The sequence below is a fragment of the Lagenorhynchus albirostris genome, chromosome 9, assembly GCF_949774975.1.
Source record: "Lagenorhynchus albirostris chromosome 9, mLagAlb1.1, whole genome shotgun sequence".
In the NCBI taxonomy this organism is placed as follows: domain Eukaryota; kingdom Metazoa; phylum Chordata; class Mammalia; order Artiodactyla; family Delphinidae; genus Lagenorhynchus; species Lagenorhynchus albirostris.
In genome coordinates this window covers 6,886,604-6,903,733 of record NC_083103.1, presented here as the reverse complement: position 1 = coordinate 6,903,733, position 17,130 = coordinate 6,886,604, and the positions used below count along the sequence as shown (strand labels likewise).

General features: G+C 54.8%; 2 protein-coding genes and 1 long non-coding RNA gene across 5 annotated transcripts; all 3 read left to right on the top strand.

Moving 5' to 3' along the window:
• The first annotated feature begins 158 nt into the window (after nucleotides 1–158).
• Nucleotides 159–5,656, top strand: LOC132525645 (uncharacterized). Of its 2 annotated transcripts, none has more exons than XR_009542326.1 (3): nucleotides 159–302; nucleotides 4,319–4,448; nucleotides 4,928–5,656. It is a non-coding gene; the product is annotated as an uncharacterized LOC132525645 (long non-coding RNA). The 2 variants fall into 2 exon arrangements; XR_009542325.1 differs by having other exon boundaries at nucleotides 4,907–5,656.
• A 5,693-nt stretch (nucleotides 5,657–11,349) lies between these two features.
• Nucleotides 11,350–13,977, top strand: ZNRD2 (zinc ribbon domain containing 2). 2 transcript variants are annotated; one of them, XM_060158659.1, is made up of 4 exons: nucleotides 11,353–12,725; nucleotides 12,822–12,973; nucleotides 13,106–13,190; nucleotides 13,586–13,977. In XM_060158659.1, the coding sequence occupies exons 1-4, from the start codon at nucleotides 12,707–12,709 to the stop codon at nucleotides 13,927–13,929; spliced, it is 600 nt and encodes a 199-aa protein (XP_060014642.1). In that variant the 5' UTR covers nucleotides 11,353–12,706; the 3' UTR covers nucleotides 13,930–13,977. The 2 variants fall into 2 exon arrangements, with proteins under 2 accessions (XP_060014641.1, XP_060014642.1); XM_060158658.1 differs by having other exon boundaries at nucleotides 11,350–12,973.
• FAM89B (family with sequence similarity 89 member B) lies at nucleotides 13,977–16,347 on the top strand. Its single transcript, XM_060158660.1, has 2 exons — nucleotides 13,977–15,137; nucleotides 15,534–16,347. Exons 1-2 carry the CDS (start codon nucleotides 14,838–14,840, stop codon nucleotides 15,810–15,812), a joined length of 579 nt encoding a protein of 192 aa, XP_060014643.1. The 5' UTR covers nucleotides 13,977–14,837; the 3' UTR covers nucleotides 15,813–16,347.
• The last annotated feature ends 783 nt before the right edge of the window (nucleotides 16,348–17,130 follow it).

Here is a 17,130-nt window from a genome sequence, read left to right as displayed (position 1 = left end):
GGCGCGGCGGCGGCGAGGGGGGCTGGGATGCTGGCCCCGAGCCAGGGAGACAGTTTTTTTCTGTTTAAAGCGTCGTCGCTGCCGCCTGGGGGAGCGAGGGTGTGCGGGCGGGTGGAGGCTGGGGGGCGGTCCCCGCCCCAGATGCCCGCCCCGCCGGAACCCGCCGCCGCCGCCGCGCTGGGCCCGCTCCAGAGAGCCCTCACCTGGGACCGCTGGCCGCCCCGCCGGATTCCTCCGGGCGGGGCTGGAAGGCCCGCGCCCACCTCCGCCCGGCAGCATCAAAGTGGGAAACCGAGGCTGGGGTAGGAAGATGGGCCTTGCCCCAGGGTCGCGCGGATAGTGGGAGCAGGTGGGGCTGGAACCCACGCCCCTCAGCCCTGGCGCAGCCTCCCTTGCACATGTGGGGGTCTCACCACCCCGAAGTCACTTCTCATTAGTACTGGTCCACTCCCCCTGGAGGAGAGGACTCGAGGAGGGGGCACCCCTTAGCCAGGGCCCCAGCGGGGTCCCAGGAAGAAGCCCGCGGGGTCCAGAAAAGGAGCAGATGGAACAAAGCTTGAAATCCAGGTCCCCTGCCAACCCCCCTCTAAATGGCTTCCTGATGCCCACCCCGCCCCCGCCCCTTCGCCTTGTCTGGCCGGGCTGGCGGGGCTGGCTCTGGGCCTCAGACACTCTGGAATCGCCAAGGTCTGAGCTCAGGGCCTGGCCCCCTTCCCAGGCTAACAGCCGGGAGGAGGGGGGTGATGCTTGAGGGCCCCAGGGCTGGGGAGGGGCACAGAAGGGCCCCAGGGCAGGGCTTGGCAGGGGCTGGCGGGGGGCCTTGAGTTTGGTCAGGGCTGGAGAGGAGCCAGGCCTGTCCGCTAGTCTGGAAGGGAGGCCCTTGAGGGCTGCAGTGCCCTGGGGCCCAGGCCATATCCCGGGCACCTAGCCAGGAGACCCCAGGATTCAGTCTCTGACTCACAGAATTCAGCAGGGGGTGGGTGTGACCAGGGCACAACCAGAGTGGGACACAGCCAAGTCAGGGTGACACTCTCTCTCCGAGGGGAACGGGGGCTGCAGGCTGACTGAGGGAAAGGGAGTTCAGGGACGTGCCTCCAGGCACACCCGTGCAAGGAACTCATGGTTTTCACTTTGAGGGTGGGCTCATTTGGGGGAACTGAGGGAGACTCTTTGGTGGACCCCTGCCCGAATTGCTCAGTGGGCTCAGGCCCTGTTCACATAGACAGGTATTGCAGAGGTAGGATGGGGGCAATCCCATGTCCCCAGGGGGGCTGGGAGGGTGTGTAAGGGCTGCCCACACACTCCCTCGGGGCTCTGGTCCCACACTGAGGCAGGGAGTAGTACTGAGTGCTCACCACTTGCCACGTGTAGGGCTGAGCATTTTCTAGTCATTTTTCCCCCATACTCATCTGAACTTGGCCCTTGGAACACAGCATAAACAGACCAGGGTTAGAGTCCTAATCTCTCTGAGTCTCAGTTTTCTCACCTGTGAAATGGGGATCTATTCACTCAACAGACTAGGAACCTCCCGTGTGCTCCTGCTAACAAGTAGGACGAATCTCTGCCCTGCCGGAGCTTCTGTACTAGAGGAGACAGACATCTGACACATCAATTCATACGTGGCTGAGGCTGGGACAGAGACGACTAAGGAGCTGGGAACAAGAGAGGTGGTGGGACCTGGAGGTCCAGGAAGCCCTTCTGACGAAGGGACTTTTTTTTTTTTTTTGCAGTACGCGGGCCTCTCATTGCTGCGGCCTTTCCCATTGCGGAGCACAGGCTCCGGACGCGCAGGCTCAGCGGCCATGGCTCACGGGCCCAGCCACTCCGCGGCATGTGGGATCTTCCCGGACCGGGGCACGAACCCGTGTCCCCTGCATCGGCAGGCGGACTCTCAACCACTGCGCCACCAGGGAAGCCCGAAGGGACTTTTGAGCCAGGAGCTGGAGAAGGAGCAGGAGTTAACAGCCAGGCGGTGGGGAGAGCCTGTAGGACGCCCGAGGAGTCGAGGGGCCTGTGTTGAGGAGACAATTTACACAGGGGCATGCGGGGTGAAGGGTAGGAAAGAGATTCATTTCTTCTAGGAGCTGAGAGAAGGCCAGCGGAGCAACGGGGTGGGGAGGTGGAGAGAGGGCATCCGGAGGCGGAGGCGGGAGGCCACGGTGAGGAATCTGAGTTTTATTTTCATTGCCATGGGGCTGTATCAGAAAGAGGGGATGCTGATGCCATCGTCCGAGGAGAGAGGACTCGGCTTGGACGCGGTGGAGATGTGTTTGGGGAGTGGAATCTAGAGACTAGGTAAAGTGGAGGGTGCACAAGAGGCTGGTGGTGTGAATGGCTCCCAGGTGTTTGGCCTGAGCCCCTGGGTGGGTGAGGAAGGCGGCAGAAGAGAGGGAGACCTGGGGGAGAGTGTGGGGCTCTGTTTGCAACTTGCCGAGTTTGAGATGCTTGTGTCATCCACGTGGAGACGTCTCAATCCAGGGGTCTGGAGCTCAAACAGAATGTCTGCCCTGGAGACACAGACTTGGGGTCCTCCGCCTACAGGGGCATTTATGGCCATGGGAAAGGGTGGGCTCGGCTGGGGAGAGAAGAGGGCCCAAGGCGAACCAGGGAGGTCACCACTCCCAGATCAGAAAGAAGAGGCAGCGTCAGAAGTGACTTAGAAGGAGCAGCTGGAGGGAGCAGAGAGGAAAACCAGGAGTGTGATGCAGGAAGAACCCAGAGGAGCGAGTGTCTTGGGAGGAGGGCACGGCCAAGGCTGTCTGATGCTGCTGAGAGTAGGATGCGGGGAAGGCAGCCCTTGCTGGGGGGCTGTTGAGGGGACTGAGCCGCCGGGAGCCGTGAGGGCAAGCGGCACACAGTGAGTGCTCCTTGAGTTTACCTACTGTGGGTACCAAACTCCTCAGCTCATCAGGACCCCAGCAGTGGGCACCCTCCCACGGGTGATGAACATTAACCTAAGTCTGCAGCCACGGGAGCTGGAGCCGGAAGGGGGGCAGCCCTGGGGAGCGGCGGTCTTTAGCACAATCCGGTGGGACCTGTCCTCGTGCAGCCTGCGGGGAGGGAGCTGCGGAAATAAATATTACCCCCGGTCTCTTCCTGTCCAGCTGGGCCCCCCAGGGGCCGAACCCCAAAGGAAGCCTGCGGGCAGGGGGGGCTGGGGAGGGAACACAGCAGGCAAGGTGAGCCTCGGGGCATGAGGCAGGGCGGACAAGGATGCAGAGTGGATCCGCAGGGCTACTGCGACAGTCCAACGCAGGTAGTGTCCGTGGCCTGTGCACCTTTTCCCTCCGCATCTCCTGTGTCACCACACCCAGCCACCCCATCTTCCTTGAATCGACCAGCATGCCTCCTAGATGTAAGTTCTCCTGCAAGTCCAAGGAGACCATGACCTCTGTGGTCAGTCCAGATCACTTCTGTTGCCTAACGGGTCTCCCCATTGCCATTTCTGCCTGGTCCTGTCCCTCCTCCACCTGGTGCCAGAGTCACCTCTTAAAACCTAATTCCAGGGCTTCCCTGGTGGCGCAGGGGTTAAGAATCCACCTGCCAATGCAGGGGACACGGGTTCGATCCCTGGTCCGGGAAGATCCCACATGCCGCAGAGCAACTAAGCCTGTGCGCCACAACTACTGAGCCTGCACACCTAGAGCCCATGCTCCGCAGCAAGAGAAGCCACTGCAGTGAGAAACCCGCGCAGCGCAACGAAGGGTAGCCCCCGCTCGCTGCAACTAGAGAAAGCCTGCGTGCAGCAACAAAGACCCAATGCAGCCAAAAATAAAAACAAACAAACAACCCCCCTTAATTCCAGGGACTTCTCTGGTGACTCCCCCCTTAATTCCAGGGACTTCTCTGGTGGGGCAGTGGTTAAGACTCCGCACTCTCAATGCAGGGGGCCTGCGTTGGATCCCTGTTCAGGGAACTAGATTTCACATGCCACAACCAAGGAGCCCACCTGCTGCAACTATGAGCCAGTGCAACCAAATAAATAAATTAATTTAAAAAAAAAACAACAAAAACCTAATTCCAACCTTGATCCTTCTTGGCTTATAAAACCTCCAACAATTAATTTAAAAACAAAACAAAACAACAACAACAAAACCGTCCAGCAGCTTCTGTCTGCTCACCTGGGCCTGCAAGGTCCTCGGCGTGGCCTGATCCTTCATGTCTTGGGGTCCTGCCTCCAGAAGGCATTTCTCTAAAACAGCCGTCCCCGGCCCTTTGGGTCACATCCTCGCTTTGTCTCCTGCTGGTCTTCAGCACAGCCTGAAACATTCTTCTTTGTGGGCTTGGTTACTTACGGTGCGTCTCACCGCCCTCTCAGGGAGGTACAACCTTGCCTCCAGATCCTAGTACAGGGCCTGGCAGGCAGAGGGTGCTGAAGTTGGCTGATTGACTGATGGACTGAGACCACGGAACTCTGAAAGACGGAACAATTAGACTTGCATCATCTGGTGAGTAAGATGTGGGGATTGAACTTAAGCCGGCCTGATCCAAAACCTACACAGTGCTCCTGGGAGGGAGGAATGAGAGGGGTCCCACAAATGTCCTAAAGATAGGAGGGCAATGAGGGGCTTTGCTAGAATGTGGCAAGGAAGAGCCCTGGGACCCCAGCCCCGGGGAATGATCAGACGGCTTAAATGTTAGGGAAGGGTTCCTTTGTGCAGAGGGGTTCTTGATGCTCAGAGATGGCAAGGGACTTGGCCAAGGTTGCATGGCTGGTTAACGGCAGAGCCAGAACCCAAACCCAGGGCTCCCGATGCCTCCTTAGGGGAACTGGCTGGACGAGGCAGCAGCAGCCTGCGTAAGGGACGTTTCATTTCAGGAGGCAGCATAACATGGTGGTGGTTTTCTGGCATTCGATCTTCCTGCACCAGCTGTGTGCATTGGGGAAATTCTTCATCTCCTCTAGGCCTCCTTTCCTCATTTTTAGACAACGAAGCAAAGGAGCTAACATTCATGAAGCCTTGTTGGATGCTGGGCACATTGGCAAGTCCTCAGTGTATGTTAGCTCTTTTCACCATTATCTGGGTCTGGGGTCCACAGTGGGCTGTGGGTGGGAGCTGGCTGCCTGTGGGGAGGGGGAGAATAACATTGAAAGAGGGCTGACCATGCGCCAGGCTCTGTGTCACCTCTCTGAGTTCTGAATGTCTTTGGGAAGCTTCTAGACTCTGAAGAAAGAAATGGCTCTAAGGGTTGTAGGTTCTAAAGATGACGGTTGGAAGTTTCAGAAGCCTGGAGGGGACCATTCTGCCCTGAAGCATTTCTCTCCAAAAACACTTTACTGAAAGTGACTGTCACTGAGCCTCTCTGATGTGCCCCTGCTGTGATGAAGGGCACTGAGAGATGGGATTGGAAAACGCAATGAACCAGTCTTCATGCTTGATCAGTCAGAGAGGATCTTCAGCCCTGCCCCTCGTCTCCACCTTCCGAACCCAGGAAAAGTCCACTGGTGGGAATCCAGCTCTGGACGTGCGCTGACCAGATGGGGTCACAGCCCTGCCACATCCCAGCAGGGTGACTGTGACTAAATCTCTTAACCTGTCCAGGCTTCAGCTTCTCCATCTGCACATTGGGAGACATAACTCACAGACTGGTCCTGAGGATTAAAGGAGATAATTCAAGCTCTTAGTATAGTGCCCGGCCCCAAGAAAAAATACACCAAAAGGAGTATTATTATTATTTTGTTGCTGTTTCTTTTTTTTTTTTTTTTGCGGTACGCGGGCCTCTCACTGTTGTGGCCTCTCCCGTTGCGGAGCAACAGGCTCCGGACGCGCAGGCTCAGCGGCCATGGCTCACGGGCACAGCTGCTCCGCGGCATGCGGGATCTTCCCGGACCGGGGCACGAACACGTGTCCCCTGCATCGGCAGGCAGACTCTCAACCACTGCGCCACCAGGGAAGCCCGAGTATTATTATTTTTGCTATTGTATCATCTAGTCCTTTCTTGTTTCCCAGAAACGTCAGGTCAATTCACATTGCAGTGAAAGACAAGAAGAAAAGTCGACCCCTTCCGGAGGCCTGTTGCCGTGATGATAAAATAATGCCAGTTACGATTTTCAGAGCCTCGGCTACACAGCATAGGCCACTCGTTGTCACGTGAACCTGATTCACCAGATGAGGCAGTCAAGTGGGACCTGTAACTGAGCTGTGTGTGAATATGCTGCCGTGGGGTGTGCTGTTACTCAGGGACAGGCCTAACTACTGCCACATCCACTGTGCCACAGGTAGGGACAGATGTTGGGCTGGCTCACATGAGGGTAGGGAAGGGTCCCACACTTCCCAAACAGCTAGTCTACCCACCATTACTGGTCTGAATGGGCTTTACCACCAGCACTTCTGAGACCTTCTATGTGCTTGCTCCCTTGTCAAGGACTATGATGGGTCTGAGGTTTTTTGTTTAATTTTTTACATATTTATTTGGTTGCTCCAGGTCTTAGTTGCAGGAGGCAGGTTCCTTAGTTGTGGCTTGTGGGCTCCTTAGTTGCAGCATGGGAACTCTTAGTTGCGACATGCATGTGGGATCTAGTTCCCCGACCAGCGATCGAACCCGGGCCCCATGCATTAGGAGTGTGGAGTCTTTTTTTTTTTTTTTAATTAATTTATTTTGGCTGCGTTGGATCTTCGTTGCTGTGCACGGGCTTTCTCAGTTGCGGAAAGCGGGGACTACCCTTCGTTGCGGTGCGCTGACTTCTCATTGCGGTGGCTTCTCTTTGTTGCGGAGCACAGGCTCTAGGCACATAGGCTTCAGTAGTTGAGGCATACGGGCTCAATAGTTGTGGCGCAGGGGCTTAGTTGCTCCGTGGCATGTGGGATCTTCCTGGACCAGGGCTCGAACCTGTATCCCCTGCATTGGCAGGTGGATTCTTAACCACTGCGCCACCAGGGAAGTCCCGGGTCTGAGGTTTTACCTTACTTGCAAACACAAGTGAGCCTGCCACAGGTTCGTGCATGCTGGCAGAAGACAGGAGATTCCTGGGTCAGAGACAAAGGACCATTATTCATGGCACAGTAAATAGCATGATCATCAGCATATTAACATCAGTCCTCTTGTCCCCAGGTCCCGTGGGGGTGGCACCAATGACCTAGATAGACTCCTGCACACAGTGGACTGTGGTATGGAAGAGGATGCTAAACTCAAGAACGCAAGTCTTTTCTAATGACTGCCCTTTGCACTGGAGGGAGATTCTGTCTCGATCTTCCATGGCTATTCACTGTACCAATATCCTTGAGAAGAGAGTCCAGGACAAAGGCAGTCAGTTGCCTCGCTTGCAAAATGCTCAGAAACTCAAGAGATCCCTGGAGAATTGTCTTACAGTAATATCCACCCCTCATTTCTACACTATCTTGGCTTTGGGCGAATTTTCCCATGAGTTCACCACTCTGTTGGCAAATCTGATCGACAGAGGCTAGGACCAAATCTGTTCAATTTGTGTCATACAGCATTTAATTAAAGCTACTACCAACAGAACTACAAGCAGCAGGATGAAGCCAAGTTGCAGTACTGACCTCAACTATGCCTCCCAGATGAACAAATCCATAGAGCATCATACCTACCTTAGAAAGCCAGGTGGCTCGCTCCTTAGTTCTCTGCATCAACCTTTCCTTGGCTCAGAAGGCATTCAGGAGAGCCTCAATTCACTGACCAAGGTTGCTATGGGTGATGGATTTCTCCTGTACTTCCTTGCAGACTAGAGTCTGTGCAATCAATATATCTGCTGTACCTGGATTAATGCTTCCAGCCATGAGTAAGAAGGTCCTTTTTCTCTGACTCAGGAGTCTCCTATCTTCTGCCAGCATGCATGAACCTGTGGCAGGCTCATGTGTTAGTTTGCAAGTAGGCTAAAGTCAAGGATAAATTTCAAGTCACTCTGTTTTCTGGAGAGAGACAAGTTAATGTGTGACTTCCACGTCAATCATGCAGTCTCAAGGGTACTAGTGGTGCTTCTGGGAAAAAACATGGCGCCCCCAAGTGGGACTTACATCAGCTAGAGGGGGCCCAGGTTGACAGTGCCTCCCTTCAAGTCCATAGGCCTTAGGGCTTCCAGCCCAATCCAAATAATTAAGTCTAGTCCTTGTTTTTGGAGGGCTTGGCTAAGGGCAGTTAGTCCTGTTTGCCCATGCCACCAGCCAGATGCCATTCATCTACTCCATGGCATGACTGAGTGGTGATAGCTTCAGGATTGGGCCTGGGATCTGTATCTGGAGGTGATGTTGTTGACAGGTATTTTATGTAGGAGGTACAGGAGCTGAGGCTACCCGCTGCTGCTTCCAATCTCTTGGTGAGGTTAAGCAGAATGGCAGTCGAATCCAGGTCAGAACTGTCTAGTGGAGCATGGCAGACTCAGCAGTCAGTTAAATTTAAGTCACTTGAAATAGTTTGGGCAAGTTGGACCAAGATGTTGTCCTCAGTGAAGAAGGCTCCAAGTGGTTTGGAAAGACAAAGACTATAAGTGTCTTTCTTTCCCCCATTTCTCCCAGGGTCTGAGGTGTCCCCTCCCCAAGTGCCAAGGTTGTTATTCTCCCTCCAGTGTCACAAAATCGATGTGTTCTATTCTAGTAGTTAGAACTTCACCTTTTTTCCAATCACCTCCTACTTACACTTTTCATCTGGAAGGGTCAGGTGCAAGAAGGACAAGGACATTTTTATAAAACATACAGGAGCCCACTATGTCCCCCACTCTACGTGTAGGCCACTGTTCGGGGACTCAGAGAGAGAGGTGTGCGTGCCAAGCGCTCCAGGTATTCTCATGATCTAGGACCGTGTCAGTCAAATAAGAGAATCCAGGTAGTTGAGAATCCCCTAGGCCCCTTTCTGACTGGGCTATCTCCCGGAGTTGCACCAATCAGGCTGACCTGGGGTTGCTGTTAAGGGAAAGAGAGAAGCATTATGTCCAGGAATGGTGAACGTGGAACCCTAAATTTTCAAAACTGGTCTATATAAACCCCACCCCTCTCATCTCAATCATTATGAAGGACATGGCCTAGATGAGATGGTCCCATCCTGGGGACAGCCACATTCAGTTATTTAACTGCTGTACTAAGGTGTGTGGACCAGGAGGGAGAGCCAGAAATCTCTTTGAGCTAATTTTTGAGGAGCTATTTCAGTGCTCAACAGTACCACATGCTTGTGGATGACAGGGAGGATAGAAGGATCACCAAATACCTAGACTATCAGCCCACTGTTGAGTGGCCTGAGATGAAAGGTGCACCATTGTTAGACTTCAATTGGTCCAGAAAGCCAAAAACATGACACAGATTCGTCTCAAGAACCACAATGGGGTGACCAAAGTTGGCTGATTGGCCTGAAACAGCACCACTGTAACCTGAAAAAGTGTGAGACACCATCCATAGCCCCAGGAAGGAGTCAAAGGTCCCATGCATTCAATCTCTCAGGAGTGGGCAGGGGCAATGCCACATACACTGTAGCCTCCTCTTCACAGGACAAACAGATGAACTTTTGACCGGGATCACAAATCTGGCATGGAGTGGTGGCTTCTGCATCAGCAGCATAGAGTCCTTCACTTCGTGCCCACTCCTTGATGGTGGACGTGTTGCCATATCTGGTATCATGATGGGTCCAGGCAGAAATGGAGACAATCTGGGCAGTGCAGGCTCGAACAACAGCTTGATTCATGTCAGTCTCATCAGAGAATGGGCCTTTAGCATGGGCATCTGCATAAGTGATCTAGAGAGTTTGATCAGCCACGATTTGTTTCCACAGTTAGCTGAGAACATTGCCGTCCAAAGCCCTCTATTAGGCGGCAGGGTCCTGACATTATCTATCTCACATTTGGGGACTCCTTGACTCAGCAACCACAGCAACATTGCTTTCCAGCTGGAGCGGCAAGGTTCACACCCTTTGGCTGACCTGGGCTTGAGTTGGTCAGTCTTGCTAATGGTTTGGCAATTTTGTTGATCTTCTAAAGAACTAACTTGTAGGTGAGTTGATTTTCTCTAATCTATTTTAGTCTTCCTTCTGCTTGCTTTGGGTTTAGTTTGCTCTTTTTTCTAGTTTCTTAAGGTGGAAGATTAGGTTACTGAATTGGGACTTTTTTTTCTTTTAAATATAAGAATATACAACTATAAATTGCCCTCTAAGCACTGCTTTGGCTGTATCTCACAAGTTTTGTTATGCTGTGTTTTCATTAATCTCCAAGCAGTTTCTAATTTCCCATGTGTTTTCTTCTATGACCCATTAGTTATTTAAGAGGGTGTTGTCTAATTTCCACATATTTGTGAATTTCCCAAATTTCCTTCTTTTACTGATTGCTAATTTCATTCCACTGTGATCTGAGAACATACTTTGTATTATTTCAACCCTTTTAAGTGTGTTGAGACTTGCTTTATGGTCTAACATATAGTTAGACCATGTATATTTGAGAAGACCATGTATATTTGAGAAGAATATGACCTGCTGTTGTTGGGTGGAGCGTTCTATAGATGTCTGTCAGGACTTGGGCTTGACTTGCACAGCCGTGACTTTTATTAAAAGGAGACTACCTTGATAGAGGGTATTTCTGTCCCCGTCATAATAATGTCTCATTTTTGCCTTGTTTTAATAGAAGGGCTAGGAGAGTTTTCTAGGGCAGTGGAGCTGATCACAAGAATTTATCTAGATTTCTTTGGGGCACCTGTAGCAGTACTGTAAACCTAAAGTAAGACAATAGGAGCCCAAAGAGTAATAAGTGCCTCATCTATGGTTTCCTATGGGAGTTTGTCTCAAGGAAATTTCCCGGAAGAGGGACAAAGCTCCCTTATAGCAGCCAAGACCCATTAGGGGGGAAAAGCTGAGACCTTTTACTGTCATCTCAGAATAGATATAAGATTCGCATGATAGCCTGTAGAAAGGGCTGAGCTGTAAGATGACCCAGCTATTGCCATTCTTCCTTACCAAGCATCACATGCCCTGCCCCTCCTCTCCCAAGTGAGCCAGCAAAGTTCTAATGATTCATCTATTTTCTTGTCCATAGCAGTAATGAATTTCCCTCCATTCATGTTTAATATGTGTGTGCATCTCTGTAAATGCTGCCTGAAAGGAGGTGGAAACTTCTGTACTCCCAGGATGAGTATTTTTTTTTTCTTTTTTTGGCTGCATTGGGTCTTTGTTGCTGCACGTCAGGATGAGTCATTGGTTGTTACAATGGGGCAGACCTGGACTGTGAGGCGCTACCTTTCCACTCCCAAACCCCACCCAGAAGAGAGTAGTTGTCATGAGGAATAAATGAAAGGGAGTAAATGGGAGGATGAGTGTAAGGATCTTGGTGTCAGACAGGATAAGCTGCTGAGTGGATATGGGCCATTATGATGACACAGAAGGGTGCATCGAGAAATTCGGTGGGGGGTGGGGCGTGCTGGGAGCTGAAGATAGTAAGGACCCGAAGGGTCTGTGCATATAGGCTAGAGGCCAAGAGTGCCTAGTCATTTTGGCAGAACTGACCTGGTGTCAGGCCCTGAGTCAGGTACACTGCTGCCCAAGAGGCTGCTGGTAGATGGACAGAGTGACGTGGGGCACAGGGCTCTCCAAGGAAGCAGGAGGCAGGAAGAGTCAGAAAATGTAAGTTCCAGGGAGTCTATGTAGGAGGAAGATGGAGCCAGGAGGAGGGTACTCTATCTTCAGGTAAAACTGAAAGCATGTGCTGCCAGTCAGAGAAGGAGATTGCCGATGAGATTACGGGAGTCTAAGTCCTAGCTCCTTCTCAACTGACCTGGTGTACTGCCTTGAGGCACTGCAGGCTGCACATCTGGGGACTGCTGCCTGCTCCACCTGGCTTCTTCAAACCTACTAAGGGAGAGGAGGTGTATGGAAAAAGAACAAAGAGGAAAAAAAAAACCCACCAAGTCCAATAGTCAGGGAGCACTAGTAATTTTAACAGCAACGCACTCAAGAAGAGCATAACGGTCACAGGCATGTGTAATAAACCCCTCATCCCCACCCTCCAGCATGTATCACTCAGTTGCGGCTGGAACCGAAACTGCGCATGCCCAGCACAGCAATTTCCACCCCCACCCGCGGTCAGCTGGCTTTTCGAGGGTTCAAACTTCAACAAAACAAAATGTCTTCTTAAGGGCTGACTTTGAATCAGTCCCAGGCCTTTGGGTGGGGAAGACAGGGGGTGGGCAGACTGTAACACCGAACGTGCAGAAGGGGAGGGGTCTTGAAATAAGCTGAAAGGCAGCGAGAACGATCGCCGCCTGGCCTGCCTTGCCAGTTGAAGTGAGAAGGGAAGGACTGAGGCCCGAGGAGGCTCCACGCACGCGTAAGGGGCCGTTTGTTATCAAGGGTGTTGTGATGTTGCCACTGCCCCGCCTGCCCCGGGTCCTGCCAGTGCGGAAAGGGAAACTCCAGGGGAGGCGGAGGCCAGCGGAGATTTCTCAAGCCAACCGGTCCGCCCCCTCCGCGGCGGGCAGGAAGAGCGACTCTGAGCAGCCACTTCCGGGCCCTGCGACTTTGAGCTGCATTATCACGGAGACGCCCCTCCTGAGGCCCGGCCAGTCGAAAGTTCTTGTCCACAGGCTCCCACCGAGGGGCGCACCAATGGGACAGGGTCTAGTCTGCGGCAGGCACGCCCCACTCTGGGCATCGCGACGTCGGAGCACACAGAGCGTCATTTCCGCCCTCATCCTCGGCCCCACACGGAGGGGGCGGAGCCAAGCGGAAGGCGCGCTGCTTGTGCGTCACTTCCGGTGAGTCTAGCGGCGACAACGGTAACATGGCCCTGAACGGCTCTGGTGAGGACTTGGGCTGCGGGGGTTTGTGGCTGCGGGTTGCGGGATGCAGCCTGCTTCGGCAAGACCCCCTGGCCCCTTGTGCCTCTCTTCCCCCAGAAGTGGACGACTTTTCTTGGGAGCCCCCGACCGAAGCGGAGACGAAGGTGCTGCAAGCGCGGCGGGAGCGGCAGGATCGCATCTCCCGGCTCATGGGCGACTACCTGCTGCGTGGTTACCGCATGCTGGGCGAGACGTGCGCGGACTGCGGGGTGAGGAGAGACTCGGGACGTGGGATCCAGGATGGGGCCGCGGACCAGGCCACACGGCCCTTGACCAGCGCTCCCCTCTGGACCCCATCGCCCGGCGTCTCACCCCTGCCCCGTGTGCTTTCTGGTCCCTAGACGATCCTCCTCCAAGACAAACAGCGGAAAATCTACTGCGTGGCTTGCCAGGAGCTCGACTCAGACGTGGACAAAGATAATCCGGGTGAGGTGTCGAGTGTGCTTGGTGAAGAAGTGTGGTGAGAGAGGCTCAGGAACAGTAGGTGGGAGGTGACAGTGGTATTTGGGGGTGAGGCGGGGGTGAGTTGCTTTCTCCTTTCAGCTCTGGAAAGGACCATTCATTCAGTAAGAGCACCAAGCACCTACCGTGTGCCAGAGATCATGGAGGGTCTAGCTTATCCGGCATAGTTCTGATGAGAGAGATGAAGCAAGGGCATAAATAACTCTGATACAAAGAAGAAAATGGATAAATTGCCTTATACTGGGGCAGGGAAAACATCTCAACTAGAGAGAGAGTAGAACAGTAAAGAGTAGGGAAGTGGCTCAGGGCTGAGGTGAGCCAGGTATCCTGACCATTCCACCGGCTTTTTCCTCTTTTAGCTCTGAATGCCCAGGCTGCCCTCTCCCAAGCTCGGGAGCACCAGCTCGCCTCTGCTTCGGAGCCCCCCTTGGGCTCTCGGCCTGCCCCTCAGCCCCCAGTACCCCGTCCAGAGCACTGTGAGGGAGCTGCAGCAGGGCTCAAGGCAGTCCAGGGGCCGCCCCCTCCTGCTGTGCCTCCAAATGCAGATGTCGTGGTCTGCACACAAGAGGCTCTCCTGCAGAAACTGACCTGGGCCTCAGCAGAGCTGGGCTCTAGCACCTCCCTGGAGACTAGCATCCAGCTGTGTAGCCTTATCCGGGCTTGTGCTGAAGCTCTGCGCAGCCTGCAGCAGCTGCAACACTAAAGAACCCCTCCTGAGAAAATCCCTGTAGAAAAACAGCTGTTCCTCTTGTGTGATTTTTTCTTTTCTTGGTTCTGAGTGTGCATGTAAGCCCCAGCTCTGCTCGTCTTTTTCCTACTTTTGGCCTCTCATGCTGTCACAGTCTGGTCTCCTTGATGCCCTGAGAGATGAGTTGGGCTTGTTTCTGCTCAGTTTCCCCACTCAAAGGATGAGGCGGGAGAGGACTATGTGATACTTTTATTCTGATGAGGAGGCCACAGCCTCCTCAAAAGCAGAAACAGGCGTCGCTCTCTAAAGGAACCCTGCAACCTCCTCAGCCATCCAGTGCTCATTCCCCACCCTTGAGTGAGATTTGGGGTTCCAGTCCCCTTGGTAGCTTCCCCTCCTTCCCCCGAGCATCCCGACACCACCATCCTATCCCACCTCAGGCCCAGACCAGGTACTCAGATACTGACAGGGTGTCAGTCAATTAGGGATCAATTATGGACTTATCCTCGGTCTCCTGACCACCCCCCCCCCTTTTTAGATCCTTGAGAGTTATAATAAGGCAGAATAAATAAAGTGTTGTGTGTGGGGGTGGAGAGCCGCGAAAGAACCGCACGCTCCGCTTTTGCCCTCTTCCCTCACCCCTTTTTCCTGTTCCCCTTCTATTGGTGGCCAATTGCCTGTTCTCTGCTCTCTGCGACCTGGGGCAACGTGGGCGCATCAGCCGTTGCCCTTTTAAGAGAGGCCCTGCCCACACGGAGGGGTGGGCAGGGGGCGGAGTCGGAGGAATCGGGTAGGAACAAAGCACTCCCTGCGGGCGGCGGCCGGGCTCGGCTGGCGGGGCCGCGGGGTGCGGGGCCTGCGGGCGGCGGCCCGGGCGGAGCGTTGGAGGGAAGGAGGCGGCATCCTCCTCTGCCAGTCCGGCCATGAATGGGCTGCCTTCGGCCGAGGCGCCAAGCGGCGCGGGCTGCGCCCTGACCGGTCTTCCGCCGTTACCGCGCGGCCTCAGCGGTCTTCTCAACGCGAGCGGGGGCTCGTGGAGGGAGCTGGAGCGCGTCTACAGCCAGCGCAGCCGCATCCACGATGAGCTGAGCCGGGCCGCCCGCGTACCGGACGGGCCCCGTAACGCCGCCGGCGCCGCCAACGCGGGAACTGCCGCGGGTCCCCCCGGCCCGCGTCGCCCTGTTAACCTCGACTCGGCGCTAGCGGCGCTGCGCAAGGAGATGGTGAGTAGCCCTGCCTCGGTCAGCTGGGCATTGCGGGGTGATGGGGGCTGCCGCCGAGCTTGAGGGTCCTGGGGCGGGGCGGAGTACGTAAGGCAGCGCGCTATCTGGGTCTAGAGGATTGGCAGAAGCCGGTTGGGTCAGAGGGGATATGGTAACAATAATTAGTTACCGTTTATGGTAATAGTTACTATGTATTTTAAAATGCCTTACTAGTGTTATTTCATTCTATTCTGCTAGATAACTGTTGGCCCCATCTTGCAGATGAGGGTCAGTGGCTTTGCCTACAGATTCACAGCTTGTAGATGGCATCTGATGTCCACAAAAACCTGTGCTTGGGAAGACTGGCTAGGGGGGTGGCTTCGACCCCAACCCCAGCCCACTCTCAGTCTTTTGCAGGTGGGCCTGCGGCAGCTGGACATGTCCCTGCTGTGCCAGCTGTGGGGCCTGTATGAGTCGATCCAGGACTATAAGCACCTGTGCCAAGACTTGAGCCTGTGCCAGGACCTGTCATCCTCCCTGCATTCAGACAGTTCCTACCCACCTGATGCTGGCCTATCTGACGATGACGAGCCTCCTGATGCTAGCCTGCCCCCAGACCCGCCACCCCTCACTGTGCCCCAGACGCACAATGCCCGAGACCAGTGGCTGCAGGATGCCTTCCACATCAGCCTCTGAAGAGCTAGGGTGGTAGGGGGCATGTACCCATGCAAAAGGCTCAGAAACTCACCCCTCAGCAAGTATTCAGACTATAGTGCCTGCTTTCCCCCATACCACCTCACCTCACGGGAGGAGGGCAAGGCCTGGGCCCCCGGGAGCCAAACTGCCTACCCTTTCTCTCCTGTCTTGGGTTAGCTGGCCCTGGGGCAGGTACCTGCGCTACAGCCTCTGCCCATGGCACTGGACCTTCACTCCTCCAGCTTGGCCGACCTTCAGTCTGGCGGTGGGGTCCAAAGCATCTAGCACTCCCCTTGGCGTCTCTGTGACTGGGATGAGTGCCTGGCTCTTGTCTCTTCACCTTTTGCTGCTATTGGCAGCTGCTGGCTCAGGGGCATCCCACCTTTGGTCCCTGGGTTCCACGGCCCTAGACAAGGGCTCTCCAGGACCCATTCCTGCACCACCCACGGCCGGGAGGGCCAAGGCTCCGCGCTGGATATTTAAGTTTAGGGGCCAGCCTCCTGGGCGCATAGATAAATAAATAACTGTCTCAGCATTGTTGTGTTTTGACTGCCTGGCTCAGGGGCGGGAAGATAAGCAGTGATTCTGTAAAGTGCTGCCCCGCGCTCCGCCAGCAGGTGGTGCCCGAGACCCCGAGTTGGAAGAGGCTCGGCGGTGCCAGGGTGCGAACCCTCGCTCCCCGGGCAGAGTCGCCGATCTGCCGATCGTTCCAAGCTGCCGCAGCTTGGTCCCGCGGTTGGTTGTGTGAGTGCGGGCGAGTCACTTCCCCTCTCTGGCCGGAGGCCTGGAGCTCAACGCCCCTCCCCACTCGCTTTGGGCTTTCCTGGCCGGCCGGGAAGGGAAGAGAAGGAGCCGCCCTTCTCGAGGAGAGAAACTTTCCACCCCGAGGGGGGGCGGGGTTGGGGCGGCACAGGAAATGGGTGGGCCTGGGCTGGCGGGCCGGGCCGAGGGGCCCTAGGCGAGAGAGGGGAGGGCGCCTCCTGGAAGGGCCTGGGACGAATGAGTGACCTATAGGCGGGAGAAAAGAGTTGCGGAGGCAGAAGGGGGGTGAAGTCGCAGTGCTCCAGGGCTCCCCAGAGGCCAGACAAGCCCCGGAGGGGAGATGGGGGCAAGCCTCTGGGCTTGGATGCATGAGGCTCCCAGCGGCGTCAACACCCTCATTCTATGCCTGGCTTCCCCTCAACAGCACCTGGGACCTTCAGGGTTGTATGTAAAAGGCTTTCTCTTACAGAGGAAACGGAGAACCGCGATGCTGGGTCTAGGAGCTAAACCCGGTGTCAGGTTCCCTCCCCTCCCCCAAAGAAGCCTGAACATTTGC

Coding starts and splice junctions, on each gene's coding strand:
- ZNRD2 (XM_060158658.1), top strand. CDS start 12,707: ATGGCCCTGAACGGCTCTGGTGAGGACTTGGGCTGCGGGGGTTTGTGG. Junction 12,974..13,105: donor AGACGTGCGCGGACTGCGGG/GTGAGGAGAGAC, acceptor TCTGGTCCCTAG/ACGATCCTCCTCCAAGACAA. Junction 13,191..13,585: donor CGTGGACAAAGATAATCCGG/GTGAGGTGTCGA, acceptor TTCCTCTTTTAG/CTCTGAATGCCCAGGCTGCC.
- FAM89B (XM_060158660.1), top strand. CDS start 14,838: ATGAATGGGCTGCCTTCGGCCGAGGCGCCAAGCGGCGCGGGCTGCGCC. Junction 15,138..15,533: donor CGGCGCTGCGCAAGGAGATG/GTGAGTAGCCCT, acceptor AGTCTTTTGCAG/GTGGGCCTGCGGCAGCTGGA.